Source organism: Apiospora aurea, assembly GCF_038362705.1.
Source record: "Apiospora aurea strain CBS 24483 chromosome Unknown utg000009l_segment0_segment0, whole genome shotgun sequence".
NCBI lineage: Eukaryota > Fungi > Ascomycota > Sordariomycetes > Amphisphaeriales > Apiosporaceae > Apiospora > Apiospora aurea.
This window is the reverse complement of record NW_027117396.1, coordinates 205032-226191: the sequence shown is the minus strand read 5'-3', so window position 1 is coordinate 226191 and position 21160 is coordinate 205032. Positions and strand designations below refer to the sequence as shown.

At 53.1% G+C, this 21160-nt stretch overlaps 7 protein-coding genes across 7 annotated transcripts; 6 read left to right on the top strand and 1 right to left on the bottom strand.

The window, feature by feature from the left end:
• Positions 1-92: 92 nt before the first annotated feature.
• Positions 93-539, top strand: PG986_013181 (uncharacterized protein; the record flags this gene model as incomplete). Its single annotated transcript, XM_066849403.1, has 1 exon — positions 93-539. One exon carries the CDS (start codon positions 93-95, stop codon positions 537-539), a length of 447 nt encoding a protein of 148 aa, XP_066693546.1.
• Positions 540-1316: 777 nt separating this feature from the next.
• Positions 1317-2197, top strand: PG986_013180 (uncharacterized protein; the record flags this gene model as incomplete). Its single annotated transcript, XM_066849402.1, has 2 exons — positions 1317-1708; positions 1768-2197. The coding sequence occupies 2 exons, from the start codon at positions 1317-1319 to the stop codon at positions 2195-2197; spliced, it is 822 nt and encodes a 273-aa protein (XP_066693545.1).
• Positions 2198-3881: 1684 nt separating this feature from the next.
• Positions 3882-5844, top strand: PG986_013179 (alpha/beta-hydrolase; the record flags this gene model as incomplete). Its single annotated transcript, XM_066849401.1, has 4 exons — positions 3882-4252; positions 4331-4610; positions 4751-4972; positions 5074-5844. The coding sequence occupies 4 exons, from the start codon at positions 3882-3884 to the stop codon at positions 5842-5844; spliced, it is 1644 nt and encodes a 547-aa protein (XP_066693544.1).
• A 127-nt stretch (positions 5845-5971) lies between these two features.
• PG986_013178 (prolyl-tRNA synthetase) lies at positions 5972-7756 on the bottom strand (the record flags this gene model as incomplete). Its single annotated transcript, XM_066849400.1, has 1 exon — positions 5972-7756. One exon carries the CDS (start codon positions 7754-7756, stop codon positions 5972-5974), a length of 1785 nt encoding a protein of 594 aa, XP_066693543.1.
• Positions 7757-8288: 532 nt separating this feature from the next.
• Positions 8289-11559, top strand: PG986_013177 (uncharacterized protein; the record flags this gene model as incomplete). The annotated part of the gene is made up of 4 exons (XM_066849399.1): positions 8289-8987; positions 9055-10008; positions 10080-10198; positions 10248-11559. The coding sequence occupies 4 exons, from the start codon at positions 8289-8291 to the stop codon at positions 11557-11559; spliced, it is 3084 nt and encodes a 1027-aa protein (XP_066693542.1).
• Positions 11560-12958: 1399 nt separating this feature from the next.
• Positions 12959-18208, top strand: PG986_013176 (uncharacterized protein; the record flags this gene model as incomplete). The annotated part of the gene is made up of 4 exons (XM_066849398.1): positions 12959-13045; positions 13125-13496; positions 13561-17796; positions 17846-18208. The coding sequence occupies 4 exons, from the start codon at positions 12959-12961 to the stop codon at positions 18206-18208; spliced, it is 5058 nt and encodes a 1685-aa protein (XP_066693541.1).
• An 883-nt stretch (positions 18209-19091) lies between these two features.
• PG986_013175 (UPF0041 domain-containing protein) lies at positions 19092-19924 on the top strand (the record flags this gene model as incomplete). The annotated part of the gene is made up of 3 exons (XM_066849397.1): positions 19092-19164; positions 19505-19577; positions 19663-19924. The coding sequence occupies 3 exons, from the start codon at positions 19092-19094 to the stop codon at positions 19922-19924; spliced, it is 408 nt and encodes a 135-aa protein (XP_066693540.1).
• Positions 19925-21160: the final 1236 nt, after the last annotated feature.

Sequence of the window (21160 nt, the reverse complement as noted above, 5' to 3'; positions counted from 1 at the left end):
ACCCACCGTTCATCCTACCTGGACAATTATCATACCAATCTTGCTGCCAGCATTCACGCAGTTCAAGCAATACCCCTCCACCACCGATAACCATGGCCACCGCTGATACGGCTAAGCTCGGCGAGCCTCACACACCCAAAGAGGCATCGAGGAGCGCCTTCCTGGAATTCGAGAAGGACCTGAAGCATCTTCTCAAGCACGAACGCAGAGACAAGGAAAAGCACGAGTTGCCGTACTTCGACGCCGTCGCCCACCTGTCCGACGAGGACCTGACCTCTTTCACGGTCGACGACTTCGTGTCCGTCCGCCACGCAGAGGTCGCGTACGGCCACATCCTATTCGGCAAGCTACGCATTCCCACCATGCCCGAGACTGGCCCATGCTATATTCACTTCAGGGCCTTTGAGCCGGGCCCAGAAGAGGGCAAGACGGCGGAGGTCCATTCGCTTCACACCATCAGGGCGGAATTGCCAGACGGAGGCTTTTCCTACAAAGCGGTGTTCGCCAAGGACGACCCTCTGGAGTGGTTCGACACTTAGGAAGAAGGCTAGCGAAAAGTTCGGCAGCGCAAGTGGGCTGGACAGAAAATTTCCAGCGCTGGCGGGCGAGCTCAGGTTGGTTCGATGCAAGCGATGGTCACTTTCAGATATTTTGCAGTCTGCTAGCTATGTATGTAGGCGACGGGCAGATATCTCTACTTGAGCAGGGTTTTCAACAAGCATGATGTGTTAATGTGATATGTACGTTCAATCATTGCGACCCTTCCCACCTCACAGAGAAGCGCCGCACCCAAGATTGTGCGTTGGGATTTATTCTTCATTTCTTCGAGAACTTCAATGGTCTTGGGCCGCTGCCGGAAGCAGCTACCTCGCATCGAATATTTTTGTTGCTCGCGAATGTGATTTTTTGCGTTGTTCATTTATAATATGGAAAGAAAGGAAAAGGAAGAAACCTCGCAGGCGGTTTGCGAGAGTTTTATTCTCCCAAACCAGCCACTTTCGCTCTCCGGTGGGGCGGTGGCTGGAGTGGCTCTCGAGTGGCTTCTACTGGCCTTGGTGGCTACGGTGCTGCCGATTGTAGCCGTACCCACTTGTTAATTAAGCCCCTGTCTGCTGTCCACGATCATCCACCCGCCCCGTCCACTTGACGTTGACAGCAAGGCCCGAAACTCGCATGCTGTCTTCCATGCCGTTGTCGCTGATAACCCAATTGATTTGATTGTTTCACGTTCCAATACCACCCACTACCGCATCTTCTCCATATCGTCTCTTCTCTTTTGTTTTACGAATTCCTTACCCTCTCGATTCATGCCGACTATGGCAAACACTACTATGCACGCAGCGCAATCGCTTCCGAGGTTCTTATTGCCTCGTCTTAGCTGGCAAGGGCCAGCCGCGACTTCCAGGGGCTTTAAATCGGGCATTATACTCTCGCAACAGGTTCAAGCAGCATCTTTGCAGCCAGACCATGCCTCGGGCTCCAAGACAAGCTGGCGCGCTCTTCACTCGGAGACGAGGCCGCAACCTCAGCGCCCTTCCGCTATCCTCCGAAACCCGGCGTTCCGGCGGTCTTTCCACTCCACGGCTCCGCGCATGCGCGATCACCATTTCGATACCTTGAAGTTTGTCCAACGGCTGCAGAGCGAAGGGTTCACCGAGGATCAGTCGGCGGCCATGATGAAGGTCCTCAACGACGTCATCGAGGAGAGGTTTGTCTGGCCGATATCGCTTTTCCCAGAGGGGCCGCCTGCTAATACCCACTCCAAAGCATACAAAACCTGACCCGAACCATGGTCCTTCGCGAAGATGCGGCAAAGGCGACCTACACCCAAAAAGTAGACTTTGCCAAGCTGCGCTCCGAGCTGCTCTCGGCGGACAGCACCGAGTCGAGCACCACGCGCGTGGAGCACGAGCGCCTCACCAACGATATTACCAAGCTGAACAGCCGGTTACGCGACGAAATCGGCCGCACGCAGGCTTCTGTACGGCTTGATCTGAACCTGGAAAAGGGGCGCATACGAGAGGAGGCCGCAAACCAAGAGCTGAAGATCAAGGAGACAGAAACCAAGATCGAGCAAGAAGTCGCAACTCTGCGGGAGAAGCTGGAACAGGTCAAGTTCCAAACCCTGCAGTGGCTTATGGGTGTATGCACTGGTTTCGCTGCTCTGCTTCTTGGTGCCTGGAGACTCCTCATGTAAGACGAGTATCAGCAGATGGGCTATTGTTTCGAAACATCGGGGCACTATACTTATCTACCACAGTGGCGGTTATGTGTCCTCGAATACTGTGCCAATGTCTTCCATCAATTTCGGGTGAAAGATTAAACCCCAATCAAGCATACGACTGTATACAAGTTTTTATTATATCTTTACTGTATTCCAGCGAATACAATTCAATACTTAAATCACAATCTGTTGAGAAAGCAGGACGAAGAGGACGGTTAGAAAGTAATGCATGAGCCGTGTGGCCAGCTCCAGTTTATAAGCGAGTTTTATGCAGTTGATTTACATCTGCTTCTTACCTCGAAAGGAAACCATGTGCCTGGTCATGCATACTGGCAGGGCGATACTGGCGACACATCCTGCCGCATGGCCTGACTGAATTCTCTGAGATTTGAGATCTTTTGATCCATGCTTTTCTAAGGCCAGTTGCTATGGAAGATTCTAGGGCTGCCTACATCATTTCTGAGGAAAAGGGTCAATGCCGTTCAACTTGCCCTTCGTATCTGCCGGAGATGCTGTACAGATTCGTGCCACCGATAATCGGGCTGTCCGATCTCATGTAATGCAGGATACGAACAAGCGGCCAGGCTCGCGTCGTTCAATCGTGAAGCTAAGAGGCGCGGCACGATACCATCAATACAGCAACAGGAGTCAGGTACCGTTGAGGAAGCTCAAACTAAAACCCTCTTATCGTGCCAAACTATACTCACACATAAACAAACCCAAGGAGATAGCAGCCTCCTCCGTATACCAGCGCATGCCTTATTTGCCCACAGAGAACACTCACTCTTTTTCGCTGAGTCCATGCTGTCAGGTATACCGGGGTTCGAAATAGTATCAATAAAGAATCGAAAGTGCTCCTATCCAAGTGCTAGTTGTACCTCCAGTTAGGACCTCGACGGCATCCCCTTGCTGACTTGCCATATACTTCTCGTTCGAATACTCCAGAAACATAAAACAACTTATTCGGCCATGAATTCGGTTCAACGCGATAGACGACTACTTCGATTTCTCGTTGATCTTCTACAAAAGCGGCGATGGCTTAGCGACTAGGATAATGGGAAGGATTGTTACGCCAGGATCATGATGGACTACTCCAAAGGAGCAGCTCAAGATTATCCTATTGATCGATGGCATCCAACATAAGATCGGAAGAAGTGTCCTTCTGGGGTCCATGTCCAAAGAGATTGGTCGTTGAATACTCAAACTAAGCTTTTGATACCATCCTTAAGTACCTACTTACACATCAACCGCAGCGGTATTGTAACGAAGTCATTGACCAAGACCCAAGACCCAATATTCCGTTTCTATCATTAGCAAACAAACAGGGTCGTCTCGCCCCTTTTGGCTTGTGTCGACTTATATCTACTCAGGAGGGGTATACATCTCTTGGCATCGGAGCGCCGATGCCGCTAGAGCTGCATGATACACGATAGGTGCGCAAGAACAGGATTGTCTCATTGATAAGTCTCCAGTAGTTAGGCTCTGGTTACGTCGCATTTACCATGCAGATCCGGATCCCGACCCCGATTCTTGATGATGTCTTCTTGGTGCTACTCCTCATTGATATACTGTCCAGGCACTGGCTAGTTGTGTCCACCTATTATCAGACTTCTCATGTTATAAGCCCCAAGCCTTATGGTCAATTCCTAGTGTCATTATGAAGAAGCTAATTTTCCACCTCTTAACTTGGTTCCCTCTGGTAGCACATGCAGTGCCAACAGTAGACGTACTGAATGGAACCTACGAAGGACTTCACCTACCCGAGTTTCGGCAAGATGTATTTCTGGGCATTCCGTACGCGCAGGATACGAGCGGGCCTAACCGGTTCCGCGTACCCCAATCTCTGAATGAGACCTGGGATGGGGTCCGCCCAGCAAAGCAGTACGGACATGCATGCCCAGATGAGAATGTGAGCTCCGACAGTATCTATGGCATGGGCGAGGATTGCTTGAGTATCAACATTGTGCGGCCAGCGGGGGGCGATGACAGCTCAAAACTGCCAATCATGCTTTGGATACACGGTGGAAGGTATGTACAACCGGGTATTGTGATCAAACCTAATACTGGGTGGTCAAGCTGACTTGGAGCTGCGTCTACCATCGACAGCTACCAGGTCGGGACAACGGGCCTCCCAACTTACAACTTGACATTTCTCGTCCAGAGGTCAGTTGAAATTGGCATGCCGATCATCGGAGCCAGTATCAATTATAGGAAAGGAGGCTGGGGAATGATGTACTCTCGTGAGATTCAGGGTGCCGGCCAAACGAACTTGTCTCTACGAGATATGCGCAAGGCACTAGCTTGGATCCAGGAGAATGTGAAGGCCTTTGGCGGCGATCCCGAAAACGTCACAATCTGGGGAGAGTCTTCAGGCTCCTTTGCTGTGGTATGGTTGACACTTGGAAGAAGCTGAGGAGCCGAACCACTGACGTGATTAAAGGGCCAACTATTAATGACTTATGGAGGGCGTACGGATGGATTGTTTCACCGATCGATACAGGAAAGCGGCTCTGCAGCAACAGTAAGGGGTTAAATTTATTCACCAGGAGTCAAGCCGCTAATTTACGTCGCCAGGCTTGGTATAACGGATCTGATTGGTACCAAACCATATACGATAAGATCGTAAATCAAGTCAACTGTAGCGATGTTCCCGATACCTTGGCTTGTTTACGAACTGTCGACTATGACACTCTCTACCCCTTCATGGCATCGTCAAAAGTGGGCGGGCCTGGGTTCTACCCCACTGTGGTATGTCTCGAAGTGACGAAGTCCAGAAGAGTCTCCTAATACCGTCTTTCCGTCTACGCATGGTAAAAAGGAGTACTGGCTCGAGACGCTGATGGGAGTAGGACGGAGACATCATACCCAACTATCCAACTGAGCTCCTCCACTCCGGCCGCTTCGCGGACATCCCGCACCTCTATGGCACCAACTCGGACGAGGGCACCGACAACGCGCCGAAGGGTCCGATGAACACCGATGCCGACCTGCGCGACTACCTGGAGCACGGCGCGGGCTTCGGGTTCCCGGCCTCGGCCGTCGGGCGCATCCTGGAGCTCTACCCAGACGACCCGGCACAAGGGATCCCGCTCAACACCGGGGCCGAGCGCTTCGCGGACGCGGGTGGCTGGCAGTACAAGAGGGTCGCGGCCATCGTGGGCGACGTGTTCTATCACGCGCCACGGCTCGACGACGCACGGCACTACGCGCAGCACTCGCCCGATACCTACATCTACCGCTTCAACACGCGCGGGTATGTCGGCGGCGACAGCAATGTAACGGAAGGAGGCGGCGGGGAAGGAAGTTTGGCACCCGCCTACAAGGGCGTGGCGCACTACACCGAGGTGGCCTTCGTGTTCGGCAACCCGGCGTATGTCGGGCCTTGGCCCGGGTATAGAGCCTTAAGCGAGCAGATGAAGGACCAGTGGATCCGGTTCGCGCATCATGGGAACCCCAACGACGAGGGCCTGCCCGCATGGCCGCGGTACGGAGACGGGGATAAGGGGCTGAACTTGGTGCTGCAGACTCAGGGGCAGGGTGGATCATATGTGGAAGAAGATACGTATAGGCTGGCTGGCAGGGAGTACCTCACGCAATGGGCTCGCCGACGTCACGTCTGAAGAGACGGACGTTCGCTGTTATGCTGTATAAATGAACAGTGATCGGGGCGTGACGCTGAAGTTGGCGAAGATGATGGAAGGCACAATATCTTACATGACATGATATACATAGGTATTTAGGGGTATACTAGAGTTGCGACAACAGATTGTTGATATACACGGGCAGTTCATCGAATGCCACATCCTCCTTCACCTTCAGCCTCCTGCACTGAACCTCACACATCCGGTCCGAGAGCCACCTGCGGCCAAGCAAGACGATGATGGGGTGGCCCACGGTGTCTGCATCCTTCATCTTCCAAGGGAAAGACTCGACCCGGTCATCGAGGACAACATCGACTTCCTGCTTCTCACCAACGAGTTGATCATAGATCTCGTGTGCGTCCTCATCTTGGACGCCCCGGCCGGGGATGACGACGACCTCGAAGGGTGCGATCGCGCGCGGCCAGTTCAGACCCTTCTCATCGGCCAGGTGGTTTGCTACCGCGCCGATGATCCGCGAGACGCCGATGCCGTGGCAGCCCATCTGCACGGGGGCCATGACGTTCTCGCGCATCTGTACGTTTGCCCCGAGGGGCTTCGAGTAACGTGTGCCGAGATGGAATGTATGGCCCAACTCGACCGCTTTCTCCACCTTCAGCTTACCCGATTCGCAGTGGGCGCAGTTGTCGCCATCGCGGATACGGAGGGCATTGATAGACTGGCCGCTCTCGCTGCGGGTAATGGTTTCGATCTTGATTGACGAGATATCGAGGTTGGAGCCGGCAGGCAATAATTGCGGGTGGCTACTTCCTTTTATAGATTCGCTAATGGTAGGGCTCATTCTCCTATCGACGACGTTGACGAGCTTCAGCACCTTTTGGGATGACCCAGACTCCTTTGTTGAGTCTTGGGTCCAGAAGGCTATCGAGTCCTCCATGCTGGAGTCCAGTCCCGGTACGACTGTTTTGATTGCGTGAGTGTTGATATCGGACTCGGATAGCCCCGGTACGTTCGGGTACCAGACGTTGACTAGGAAAGTACGGTCTTTGGATACACCACGCCATACTCGCGCTTTGGCGGCACTTTGGTCTTGCGAAGGAGGCTTCGCCACAGCAAGTTCTTCATTCGCCACATAGGAGCAGCTGTTGCAGCTTATGACCATGTCCTCGCCCATCGATGAGGGTAGGTGGTACTCATGGCTCAAATCGCCGCCTATATCCCCGGAGCTAGCCTCAGCTACCACATACGGGATCTTGAGCTCGTCAAAGAGTCGAGAGTATGCGGCCCGAACTTCTTCATAGGACTGCAGCGCTGCATCGACACTGGAATCGAATGTGTAAAGGTCCTTCATGAGGAATTCTCTTGAACGGAGAACACCCTGACGCGGCCGAAGCTCATCGCGATATTTACGACCGATCTGGTATAAACGAAGCGGGAGATTTTTATAGGAGGTGACGAGTTTTGCCACCAGAGTTGTGATTTCCTCCTCATGAGTGGGAGCTAGTAGCAATGGCGCAGCTTTCCTGTCGTTGAGACGGAACAGTTCTGGGCCATAGGCCTCCAACCGTTTTGTCCTTTCCCATAGAGCCTGAGATGACAGAGACGAGAGGGACACCTTGGAGGCGCCGACCGAGAGCATGTGCTTGTCTATCAGTCTCTCGAGCTTCTCCTGCACTCGAAGGCCGAGTGGAAGCATGTGGAAGACACCGGGATGCGATTGCCGCAGATAACCAGCCCGGACCAGCTTTGAATGCCCGTCCTCCTTGTCAGCCTGTGCAAGACCGCCTGTGGGCAGCCATGTTTTCGACAAACAGGCCCTCTGGCGGGCTAGCGTACTGGCCTTACAAATGCTGGCCCTGAAAGGAAGTTGTCGTATGCTTGTCAAGGAGGCTCTGGTCAAAGCCGCCACCTGAGGTGAACATGTTTGGAACATCATGTCATTGCCCAACCCACCAAAGGCAAAAAAAAGTCCGAGTTTGAAGTAAGTTACCAAGACCAACGAAACGTACCTAGGTAATGTACAAGGTCACCTGTAGATATAACGAACAAGAAGCAACCACACAATACGTGTTTTAATTATTGATTGGCTCGAGAAGGCCCCTCAAGATGGATAGGCTTCGTCTTGAAAATGAGAACCGTCGATACAGCCTTGCATTGCTAGTGGGCGCAGAGTGGATCGACCGAGCTTTGCGCAAGGCCAGTGATTGGCCGAGCTTATCATCCGGTTGCTCCCACTATCGTCAGCCTTGCATTGCCCCGCTATAATTTTTCTTAATTCTTTTGGCGGTACCTTACTTAACTTGAGATAACTGACAAGTCCCGAGTCCCAATTCCAGAATTTTAGCAGGGACTGGATTCTTGTTGTCTTCCTCGAATTTCACCTGTCTTTGTTTGCACTTAGGCCCTGGGACCCCATAACAAATCCCGGATCGATCGCGACCTGATCGGCCTTACACGGAAGCACAATGTCCGCCTTCACGGATGCAGCTCTGTCGAGCTTGACAGCCAAGATCGACAAGAAGCTTTCGGAGCAGAAAGCTGGGAACAACCCCAAACCTGCAGACAATTCAAAGTCAGCCGGCAAGGCAAAGCCGGGGGGCAAGCAAAAACCAACGGACAAGCCCAAGTCGACAGACAAGCCCAAGCCAGCGGACAAGCCCAAGCCGTCTCAACCTGCGCAGCCACAAGCCAACCTGAAGAGAAAACGCCAAGAAGAGAAGACGGAACAGGCGAGCAACAAGAAGGACAAGAAAGACACCTCCTCAAAACCGTCGGGGAAGCAAAACAGGCCGAACAAGAGTGAGCAGAATGGCAAGCCACCAGCCCCGAAGAAGGGCCAAGGCCCCAATGCTCTTCTCGACGAAATCATGGCATTAGGAGGAGACGAGAAGGACCTGGAGCTCGTTGGAGACGTCGACTCCGAAGATGAGACCTACGGCGACCAGAAGGGTGGAGACAAGGACCTTCAAGCCGAATTGGCCAAGTTCGCTTCAGGGCTTGGCTTTGAGAAGGTGCAGCCCGAGGAGGCTGCCGAGGAGGAGGAAGAAGAAGAGGAGGACGAGGAGGAAGCCCCCCAACAAGATGAAGAATGGGAAGAAGCATCCTCCGAGGAGGACGAACCGGAGAGTAAAGACGAGCTCGCGTTGAAGGCAAAGCGGAAGACGGTCAGTAAGCCTCCCCGTACTTAGTTGTAGCTGCAAGGACTTCTCTCTGACTTTATACTCTTGACAGATATTCGAAGCTAGAGCCGACTGGCACGCTACAGAGCTGAGGGAATTGCCCGAGCCCAAATCTGACCATGTTGCTCCTTTCCTCCCTGCGATCAATAGTCTCAAGACTTACGCAGCGTCACTTCTCGAGGAAGACATGGCCGCCTACAGCAAGACCTTGTCTGCATCATCCTCGCACAAGTTCATGTCCACTATTATGTCCTCCGGTACCATTTCTGATAAAACGTCTGCATTGACTCTCGCCATCCAAGAGTCTCCTGTGCACAGCATCAAGCTCCTGGAGAACCTAATGGGTCTTGCCGCCAAGCGCAGTCGTGGGCAGGCTCTGGCAGCAGCAGCCGCCCTTGTCGATTTGCTCGGCCCCGGCAACATCCTTCCACCAAACCGCCGTTTGCGCCCGTTCACGGCTCAGACTGGTCTAACCGGTACCCTGCAAAAATTCAATACGAAATCATGGTCATCGAACCAACAGTTGCCTGGCAAGATCAACAAAGAGCATCTGATCTACTGGGCGTTCGAGGATTGGCTCAAGGATGCCTACTTCAAGATTATCCAGACTCTCGAAACCTGGTGTGACGACGAGGTTGAATACTCGCGTGTCAGATCTATTGACATGGTGTATGCTCTCCTGAAAGAAAAGCCGGAACAAGAGGCCAATTTGCTCAGGCTGTTGGTGAACAAGCTCGGAGATCGCGAGAGGAAGATTGCTTCCAGAGCGTCGTACCTGCTCTTGCAGTTGGTCAACCTTCACCCAGGCATGAAGGCTGTGGTGATTCGATCCGTGGAGCAGGAGATCATCTTCAAACCCGGCCAGAGCGTCCGTGCCAAATACTATGCAGTCAACACCCTGAACCAGACTATTCTGAGCAGCAAAGAACCTCAAATTGCAGACTCACTGCTCAAGATTTACTTTGGCATGTTCGTTTCTCTGCTCAAGACTGGAGCGCTCGCTGAGGTCGACTTCTCAGCCGCGGCGAAAGTTGAAAAGAAGAAAAAGAAGCAGCGGCGGTCTTCCGGCCCCCTAAGGAGTCCGATAAGGACGCCAACGTTGGACAAGGTGAACGGGAGGCTGCCGAGAAGCTCGTCTCCGCCATCTTGACCGGTATCAACCGCGCAGTACCCTTCTCGGAAACAGATTCTTCTACGTAAGTTCGGCCTCACCCAATATCACTTGACATTTCTGACCAACTTTAGTCTCGAATCGCATCTGGACACGTTGTTTAGGATTACCCACTCGTCCAACTTTAACACAAGCATACAGGCCTTGATGTTGATACAACAGCTTGTTGCTACCAAGCACCTTGCCACGGAGCGATTTTACCGAACTCTATACGAGTCGCTTCTGGATACCCGCCTCGCAACATCTTCGAAGCAGGCACTCTATCTTAACCTGCTGTACCGCAGTCTGAAGGCGGACGTGGATGTGCGTCGAGTGAAGGCTTTCGTCAAGAGAATGCTTCAGATATTACACTTGCAGCAGCCATCTTTCGTCTGTGGTATTCTGTACCTCACCATGGAGCTTTACGGGGTCTTCCCTGGCCTGAAGTCTCTGCTGACTGACCCAGAGGAGCACGATGACCTTCCCGATGCCTCTCCAGAGGATGACGCGGTCACTGATGGACTGAACTCGGCGATTCCAAAGGATGCTTATGATGGGCGTAAGCGAAACCCGGAGTACAGCAATGCTCATCTCAGCTGTCTCTGGGAATTGGTTCCTTTCCTGAATCATTATCATCCCTCTGTTGATGTTTATGCGAAGAGTCTCCTAAACGGCCTGAAGCCGGCCCAGAAGCCTGATTTGGCCAACCATACGTTGATTCATTTCCTGGACAAGTTTGTGTACCGCAACCCGAAGGCTTCAGATGGCATGAAGGGCAATTCGCTCATGCAGCCTGTGGCCGCCACTGGACAAAGCCAGATCTTGCTCTCCAGCAAGCCGACCCACAAGACTGGTGCACCGCTGAACTCGGCCTCTTTCTGGAACAAGAAGGCCGGCGATGTTGCGGTTGAGGATGTGTTCTTCCACGAATACTTCAACCAGATCGGCAAGCCAGCCCAGGCTGAGCGTGCCAAGAAGGCCAAGGTCAGCGCAGAAGAGGGCGCTGAGGCTGATGAGTCTGGCGATGAAGAGGAGATCTGGAACGCGCTTACAGCGTCGCGACCTGAGGTGGAGATCGACGATGAGAGTGATGTGGGATCTGATTTCGAAGACTTGATGAGTCTCGACGGCTCTGATGAAGAAGCCGGCGGCGATGCGGAAGAAGACATGGACGTGGACGGAATGTCTGAAGGCAGCGCGCCAGACTTCTCGGATGTGTCATCGCTTGGCTTCAGCGATGAGGACGATGAAGAAGGCGGAGCAGCTGTCGCAGAAGACAAGGAGGATGACAAGAAACCCCAGTCTGAGCGCACCAAGAGAAAGAAGATGCTCAGAAGCCTTCCGACATTTGCCACTGCCGATGACTACGCGGCAATGCTGGCCGAGGAGGATGAAGGGGATTATTAGTCAGTATGTGGTTTACCTAATGGATAGGTACATAATCTGCATATATTGTAGCATTAATACTTTTACTCATCGTGGTATGTGGATGAGCGTGGGAGAAGAAGACAGAAGGGCTGCTCGAATTGCTTCCCAATTGAGAAGCAAGATATCTATCAACCGCATAGCAACATGATTGCTTGATTCATACATGACCGTGATCGTATATTGTTGTGTCTGTTGTATGAGACAAGTGAGCCCCAGCTGTCTTGCGTGCTATCAAGAATTGCTTGTATAGCTCATGTATACCGACTGAGAGAGCATACCCCAGCTCAGGGGTTTATGTTCAGAGCTGCCATTATTTTTTTACGGAGCTGAACGTCTCCCCTCCAGTACCTGCATTGATTGACCTAATCTGTGACTTTAAACGGGGGCCTAAAATGTAAGGCTGGAACGCCAAGGCAAGCTTGCCAATTCAATTGCAGCCTGACGGGTAGGTAGCTACGGAAGGTAGGTAGACATCAATGTATGGAATCTTGCTCCCAGGCAAAGAAGAATTGAAATCCAGGGGAGCTGCGACCTACGCCTCCTATGCAACGCAAGCCTGGGGCCTGTAGCTGGCCCAAGCGTCCAATCACACAGCATTACGATACGTATGCACCACCCTTGTGCTGCTGGAGGCGGCCCACAGAAACCCATGCGCGCCTCCAATTGATTGGGCTTTGCTTGAGTTGCTGCTGCTGGCTGCTGCTGCTGCTACTGCTGCTGCGGCGCTGCTGCCACCTAGAGTCCAGAGTCCAGAGTCTAGAGTCCAGGCGCTACTGGCCCGTCTGCTGCTGCTGCTGCTGCTGCTGCGTTGATTGACGGAGAGGTCCAAGGTCCTTGCGAACAGGTAAGCGTAATGCCTCTCCTAAATTGAACGACCATCAAATTGATCTGGGAAAAAGGATCACACCTTTGCGTTTGCCTATTATTCCCACATCAACAATCTCTTTCTATTTCCTCTCTCCCCTCCCTCCCCCCCCACAAACAAACAAACACCACCTTACCTTCGCCCTCCCATCAGGCATTGTACAGTACTCTCATCGCGATTGCCGGGCCTCGCATCTCAGTGGTTGTTTTCCCTGAGGTTCTAGAGCGCGTGCTTCTCTCACGGTCTTTCTTTGCTTTGCCTTGAACTTGATGTAGACTTAGATCTACACGCCCACACTCTACATAATCACCACGGTCCCTGGAGGTTCTCTTTACCTTTTCTTGCGCCTAATCCGATCCTTCCTTCCCCAGTGGAACGCGAACACCGCCACCTCCAACACACGACTGCGAAGCTGCCACGAGCTTGCCAACTCGTCCAGGTGTCCTCAGATCCAGCCCATTGCGATCGGCCCAATTCGACTAAACATAGCAGCTTTCCATGTGAACAGCAACCATGGCGCCCCTTCCCATTAAGTTCACAGAGCTGTTGATGCTCAACACAGTCGGTGTCGACACCACCAGTATAAGCTTCAATTCTTGCGTACGTGGCCCATTGATCGTCCACTAGCTCGGCTCGCCGCCCTGGCTGGGATCTCTTTGCTGACACTGCCCGACAACAGACATTAGAGTCCGACTACTTCATCTGCATACGGGAGAAGAAGAGCGAGGCAGCACAACCCGAAGTCGTCATCGTCGATCTCAAGCAGGGCAACAATGTCACCCGGCGCCCCATCAAGGCCGACAGTGCCATTATGCACTGGACCAAGCAGATTATCGCCTTGCGTGCGCAGTCTAGAACGCTGCAGATCTTCGACCTGGAGAAGAAGCAGAAGCTCAAGTCGGCTACCATGAACGAAGACGTCGTCTTCTGGAAATGGGTCAGCGAATCAACACTCGGCCTGGTCACAGACACGGCCGTTTTCCACTGGGACGTCTACGACGCTACCCAAGCAGCTCCCGTTGAGGTCTTTAAGCGAAATGCCAACATGAATGTATGCGCACCAAAAACCATCTAGTGATCAATGCCCTGGATCTTGTACTGACCAAGCTTGCTAGGGCTGCCAAATCATCAACTACCGAATTAATAGCGACGGGAAGTGGATGGCGGTTGTTGGTATCTCACAACAGCAAGGTCGTGTCGTTGGTAGTCTCCAGCTTTACTCCAAGGATCGCGGCATCAGCCAGGCCATCGAGGGTCATGCCGCCAGCTTCGGCACTGTTCGACTCGAGGGTGCTCCGGCCGATACCAAGGTGTTCACCTTTGCTGTCCGGACCGCCACGGGTGCCAAGCTCCATATCGTCGAGATCGACAAGCCCGACGCGAACCCTGCTTTCGCAAAGAAGGCCGTCGACATTTACTTCCCACCCGAGGCGACAAACGATTTCCCGGTTGCTATGCAAGTCTCCCAGAAGTATGGCGTAATCTACATGGTCACCAAGTATGGTTTCATCCACCTCTACGACCTGGAGACTGGCGCTACCATCTTCATGAACCGTATCTCGAGCGAGACCATCTTCACCACTTGTTCCGATTCCGAATCGGCCGGTATTGTTGGCATCAACCGAAAGGGCCAGGTTCTGGCGGTTGCTGTCGACGAGAACAACATGGTCCAGTATCTGTTGCAAAATCCCGCTAATACTGAGATGGCAATCAAGATGGCCTCTAGGGCTGGTCTTCCTGGCGCTGATCAGCTCTACGGCCAGCAATTCGATTCGCTGTTCCAGCGAGGCGATTACGCGGGTGCTGCCAAGGTTGCCGCGAACTCGCCACGAGGCTTTCTCCGTACACCTGACACGATCAACCGGTTCAAGAACCTCCCCCAGGAGCCTGGAAAGATGTCGTATATTCTCCAGTACTTCGGGATGCTGCTCGACAAGACCACCCCTCTCAACGAGTTCGAGACATTGGAGCTCGCGGTACCCGTGCTCCAACAGGGCCGCAAACATCTTCTGGAGAAGTGGCTCAAGGAGGGCAAGCTGGATTTCTCGGAGAAGCTTGGTGATTTAATTAGACCTCACGACGTTAACATGGCCCTGGCGGTATATTTGAAGGGCAATGCCCCCCATAAGGTTGTCGCCGCTTTCGCCGAGACTGGCCAGTTTGAGAAGATCCTGCCCTATGTCAGCCAGACCGGATACCAGCCTGACTGGATTAGTCTACTCAACCACATCGTCCGCGCCAACTCTGAGAAGGGTGCCGAGTTTGCCAGTTCTCTCGTCAACAACGAGGGTGGCTCCCTTGTGGATATCGAGCGCGTTGTCGATGTCTTCCAGTCCCAGGGGATGATTCAGCAGGCAACCGCATTCTTGCTCGACGTCCTCAAGGATAATAGGCCCGACCAGGGGCACCTTCAAACGAGACTGCTGGAGATGAACCTGGCCCAGGCTCCTCAGGTCGCAGATGCTATCTTGAGCAACCAGATGTTCACTCAATTCGACAAGGCTAGAATTGCTTCACTCTGTGAGCAACAAGGGCTTGCTCAAAAGGCGCTGGAGCTTTACGAGGACCCGGCTGCCGTAAAGCGCGTCATTGTCAACATTGCTGCCACACCGAACTTCAGTATTGACTGGCTGGTCACCTTCTTCGGCCAAATGTCGGTTGAGCAGTCCCTTGATTGTCTAGACGCCATGATGAAGACAAACATCCGCCAGAATCTTCAGTCTGTGGTTCAGATTGCCACGAAGTACTCGGATCTTTTGGGCCCCACTCACCTGATTGATCTTTTCGAGAAATACAAGACCTTCGAGGGCTTGTTCTACTACCTTGGTAGTGTTGTCAACATGTCGGAAGAGCCCGACGTCCACTTCAAGTATATCGAGGCTGCTACCAAGATGGGCCAATCTGGCGAGGTCGAGAGGATCTGCCGCGACAGCCACCATTACAACCCTGAGAAGGTCAAGAACTTCCTGAAGGAGGCTCGCCTGCCCGAGCAGCTTCCCTTGATTATTGTGTGCGACCGCTTCGACTTCGTCCATGATTTGGTACTCTACCTGTACCAGAACCAGCAGTTCCAGTCGATCGAGACATATGTTCAACGCGTCAACCCCGGTAGAACGCCCCAGGTTATTGGCGGTCTACTGGACGTTGATTGCGATGAGTCAGTCATCAAGGGGCTTCTGAACTCTGTCGACCCGACCGCCATCCCTATCGATGCCCTGGTGTCCGAGGTTGAAAGCCGCAACAGACTCAAGTTGTTGCTTCCGTTCCTCGAAGCCACACTGGCTGCTGGCAACCAACAACAGGCCGTTTTCAATGCTCTCGCGAAGATCTACATCGACTCGAACAACAACCCCGAGAAGTTCCTGAAGGAGAACGACCAGTATGACACTCTGGGTGTCGGTAAGTACTGCGAGAAGCGAGATCCGAACTTGGCGTACATTGCCTACCAGAAGGGTCAGAACGACTTGGAACTGGTCAACATTACCAATGAGAACTCGATGTACCGAGCCCAAGCCCGGTACCTGCTTGAGCGAAGTGATCGCGAACTCTGGATGTTTGTCCTCAGCGAAAACAACATTCACCGCCGTTCAGTGATCGACCAGGTAGTGGCTACTGCTGTGCCTGAGTGCACCGACCCAGCCAAGGTTTCGGAAGCTGTCGCTTCTTTCTTGGCAGCCGATCTCCCGTCCGAGCTCATTGAGCTTCTGGAGAAGATCATGCTTGAGCCTTCGCCCTTCAACGACAACCCAAGTCTGCAGAACCTGCTCATCTTGACTGCTGCTCGTGCCGACAAGGGCAGAGTCGCTGATTATATCCAGCGTCTCGATGCGTATGATCCTGAAGAGTGCGCTCAGCTCTGTATCAACGTCGGTCTCCACGAAGAGGCCTTTGAGATTCACAAGAAGGCTGGCAACCCAACCGCAGCTGCAGCCGTCCTCGTCGAGCACGTTGTCAGCATTGACCGTGCTAGTACTTTTGCCGAAGATGTTGACCTGCCTGAGGTGTGGACCATAGTTGGTAAGGCTCAGCTGGATGGCCTGCGGGTCACTGATGCTATCGAGTCGTACATCAAGGCCGGCGATCCTCGCAACTACGAAGAGGTTATCGAGGTTGCCACCCATGCTGGCAAGGACGAGGACTTGGTCAAGTTCTTGCGTATGGCTCGCAAAACGATGAGAGAGCCTGCCATCGATACTGCGTTGGCCTTCTGCTTTGCCAGGCTTGAGCAGCTCGGCGAGCTCGAGGATTTCCTTCGGGGCACTAACGTTGCCAACATCGAAGAATCTGGTGATAAGGCATCGGCCGAGGGCTTCCATCAAGCTGCCAAGATCTTCTACACCAGCATCTCTAACTGGGCTAAACTCGCCACCACCCTCGTCCACCTCGAGGATTACCAAGCTGCTGTTGAATGCGCACGCAAAGCCAACAACATCCGAGTATGGCGCGAGGTACACGGGGCTTGCGTCAACAAGAAGGAGTTCCGCCTTGCAAAGATTTGCGGTCTCAACCTCATCGTCGATGCCGAACAGCTGCAAACCCTCGTCAAGCAGTACGAGCACGAAGGCTACTTTGATGAGCTCATCGACCTGCTCGAGCAGGGTCTTGGCCTTGAGCGCGCCCACATGGGCATGTTCACAGAACTTGGCATTGCCCTGTCCCGGTATCACCCGGAGAGGCTCATGGAGCACATCAAGCTCTTCTGGAGCCGAATGAACCTGCCCAAGCTCATCCGTGCCTGCGAGGAAGCCAACCTGTGGCCAGAGCTGGTCTTCTGCTATTATCACTATGACGAATTCGACAATGCAGCTTTGGCTGTCATGGAGCGTGCCGAGAACTCTTGGGAACACCAGCAATTCAAGGACATCGTGGTGAAGGTTGCCAACCTGGAGATCTATTACCGCGCCATCAACTTCTACCTGGAGCAGCACCCCTCGCTCATCACCGATCTTCTCCAGGCCTTGACCCCCCGTATTGATGTCAACAGAGTTGTGAAGATGTTCCAGAAGTCAGACAACCTGCCGTTGATCAAGCCTTTCCTCCTGAACGTGCAGACGCAGAACAAGCGTACGGTCAACGACGCCATCAACGACCTGTTGATTGAGGAGGAGGACTACAAGACCTTGAAGGACTCGGTCGAAAACTACGACAACTACGATGCCACGGATCTCGCTTCACGTCTTGAGAAGCACGACCTCGTCTTCTTCCGCCAAATTGCCGCTAACATTTACCGCAAGACGAAGAGATGGGAGAAGTCGATTGCCCTCTCGAAGCAAGACAAGCTTTTCAAGGATGCCATTGAGACCGCTGCCATTTCTGGCAAGTCTGATGTAGTTGAGGAGCTCCTCCGATACGTAAGTCGCCTCACTCTCTTCTCTCTTTCCCACGCTAACATAATCGCAGTTTGTCGATATTGGCAGCAAGGAGTGCTACGTGGGCATGCTCTACGCCTGCTATGACCTCATCCGTCCCGACCTCGTCTTGGAACTGTCGTGGCGCCATGGTCTCACTGACTTCGCCATGCCTTACATGATCAACATGCTTTGCCAACAGACCAAGGAGATTGCCACCCTGAAAGCCGACAGCGAGGCCCGAAAGGCCAAGGACAAGGCGCAAGAGAAGGACGAGACGGAGACCCCGATCCTTGGTGGAGGCCGGCTCATGATCACGGCCGGCCCTGGTGCTGCTCCCGGTGGCCGCGCATCTCCTGCGATGTTCGGACAAGCCAACGGCTTTGCGCCTCAGCCTACGGGCTTCGGGTTTTAGTTAGCACCGGCGCCTTCACTACCAGTGGCAGGCGTGCCTACGCTAGTACACTTAATGCCGCTGTATCCTCGAGCCAGTCCATCACCGCCACCGCCATACATGGACTCGACGCCTTTTGGAGGGCTACAGCACGGACAAGCGCCGTACTGTAATCGAGGATGGAAGTTTCCGCATTGAAGAAAAGTGTTTTCTTGAGACTTTTGGGGATATGAGCTAGAGGGTGGACGGGACACGTCAAGGGGAAGACGTTGTTCACATCTACCGTCAGGCAGGGGGGGTTTGGGAAATATTTTCAGGCCCCCTATTACCCAATATTGTGTGACATTTTTACAGTTTTGAGACTCAACCTGCGCTTAAGCAGCAGGGCTGTATGATAGTAAAATAAGGAGTCATCTATTTTCCGTTGAGTCATCTCTTGGATTCGTCTACATGGTTGTGTGATATGGGAGAGAAGAAGAAAAATGGTCTACAAAGGGACGATGTTGGTTCTGGTTGAGAAACTGATGGCCATCGAGTTGTGCAGACTCAATTGCTAATACCCATTGCCCGGGTAATAGGTTCAACGTATCTATCTCGCTTATCATGACGTACGTACATTGAGTGCTGAAGTGAGAAAATAAGGGATTATTACGACACGTGACTCAATTTTGTCAAGTCGGGTCCCCCCCCCAAAATTTTGCAAGCTGGGGAAGGATTGGGAAGCGCAGAGCCAAGCCCCGACCAACCAAGCCAGGATCAGGATTGGAGCAAACGGCGCCATTAGTTGGGGAAATTCAATTGAAGAAAGATCGTGCAGCAGCTTTTCAATTGACCTCCCGCGAATTCTTGTCCACGACCCTCGACCTCGACCCGTCCGTCCGTCCTCACACAACACCAATTTACAATGGCCGCCTTTTTCAAAGCCATCAATGCCAAGATCCGGTCCAACCCGACCGTGAGCTACTTCTGCTCGACCCGTACGTAACCAAAGCTACCTGTCTTCTGCTATATGATATCCCTTCGTATCCGGCCTTCGCTACGTCTGAAATCCGATGATGCCGTCAAGCCACGGCCGAGACGGCGCGTTTTGCTTCTGCAACAATATAAAGACCGCATTGGCTTCCGAGGCAAACATGCAAGAGTTGTGGCTAAGGCCGGCACCCACAAGCTGTCGTCTTGCGCTCGTCGCTGTTTGCTGGCGAGCCGTAAACCGGAGCCCCGGATCGAGCTCCGCCATTGGATTTCCCATGATCATATTGCCCGGGGGCAACTTACCATTGATGATACCTGGCGTTTACTAATAACTGCGCGCAACAGATTTCTGGGGTCCGGTCTCTAACTTTGGTATTCCCGTTGCCGCCGTCATGGACACCCAGAAGTCCCCCGACCTGTAAGCACCGCCTGAGCTGACGAGAGCTGCTACTTTCGCGCTTGCGACTCCCCTAAATGCGCTCTTTGTTCTAACGTCCTACCAGGATTTCGGGCCAGATGACCGCCGCTCTCTGCATCTACTCGGCAACCTTCATGCGCTACTCCCTCGCCGTCTCACCCAAGAACTACCTCCTCTTCGCGTGCCACTTCATCAACGAGGGCTCCCAGCTTACTCAAGGGTACCGATACCTCTCATGGCACAACTGGGGCGGCAAGGAGAAGGCCCAAGCCCAGGGTGCCGTAGAGGAGGCCAAGGCCAAGGTCGCTGCTGTTGGTGACAAGGTCAAGGATGTCGTCTCGAAATAGACGAGCCGATGAGGCTGGAAGAACTATGTGCGCTTGATTCAAGCCATACGAGGTCAATGGACTATCAATGGGCGAAAGGTTGACAAAAAGCCAGGCGGTGTGACGGACGACCAACACAAGAAGGGGTTTTCCCTCGTAATGCTGTCAATCCCTCCCAAGACGGGAGACCGCAGATGATATAGAGATGCAGAGTGCCGGGGAAGATAGACTATGGCCACCGGGGCGGATGGCTTTGTGGTCCTGTACATCAACTGTTCTATGAGCGAAGTCAATGAGTACCTACCTACCTTACTGGAATTCCATCCGCTTCTCTATGCCGAGGCGGATACCTATCCTGGCAATTCGAATATCGCGCATCTCGTAGCTATCTGGGGAAGCGTCTCACGAACTGGCTGTTGGCAACCTCATTCGTGGATCTGAGAAGCCCGGCATGGCAGAACAAGGAGCCAAGTCCCGCCCCTCGGCCGTTTTCTGGAGCCTCCCCACGCTGGTGCCGCAGACTGGAGGACGAAGCCGTTCAGGGCCGTGGCGTAGTGTTTGTATATATGCAGCAGTGAGTGGTTTCTCGGCGCGGTCTGTGAGCTATGCAGCTATACCTTGTAGGCCGGCTGGCCGACGGGCTCCTCCTCTTTGTGGTGCAGTCAGTATAGTAGATAATATGGACAATTCCGTCGCACTGATGTTTCGAAGCCAGCCAAGAGAAGGCACCCCCACTCCGTTATCTCTGTCTCCCGGCCAAAACGGCGAAGTGAAGCAAAATAGATCTCTGGGCGCGTTTCTGGGCGCATAGCATCCTGGGAAGAGATATGGGCATCTTGCGTGGAAAAAAGGGTGAACTTCTGGCAAGCATCTTCATCGGGAATGTGAAGACTGGGGCGCAGGGGATTAAAGAATTGAACTGGGTAATTGGCGTTGATGCATGGAGATGATTCGGAGACGGGCAGACGGGGGCCCGGGGAAGATATTACGAATCTCCCCCCGAGAAATAGCAGCTGCTAATTGGAAGAGATGAGGAGGTCATGGGGAGGGGGTTTAGATAGAACCTCACGTTGCAGTTTTTAGTCTACTTTTTACCGGCAGATTCCACAGCGCTTGGAGTGGACAGATAAGACAAAAGATGGTCCTCTTGGCCCTGTATGTCTGGCCGGCTGGCATGAGATAGTAACGTTGAAACCACCGAGGAGCGAGTCGTGTGTCGGTCGGTCAAAAACAGGTAACAACTGGGCCGACCTTGGC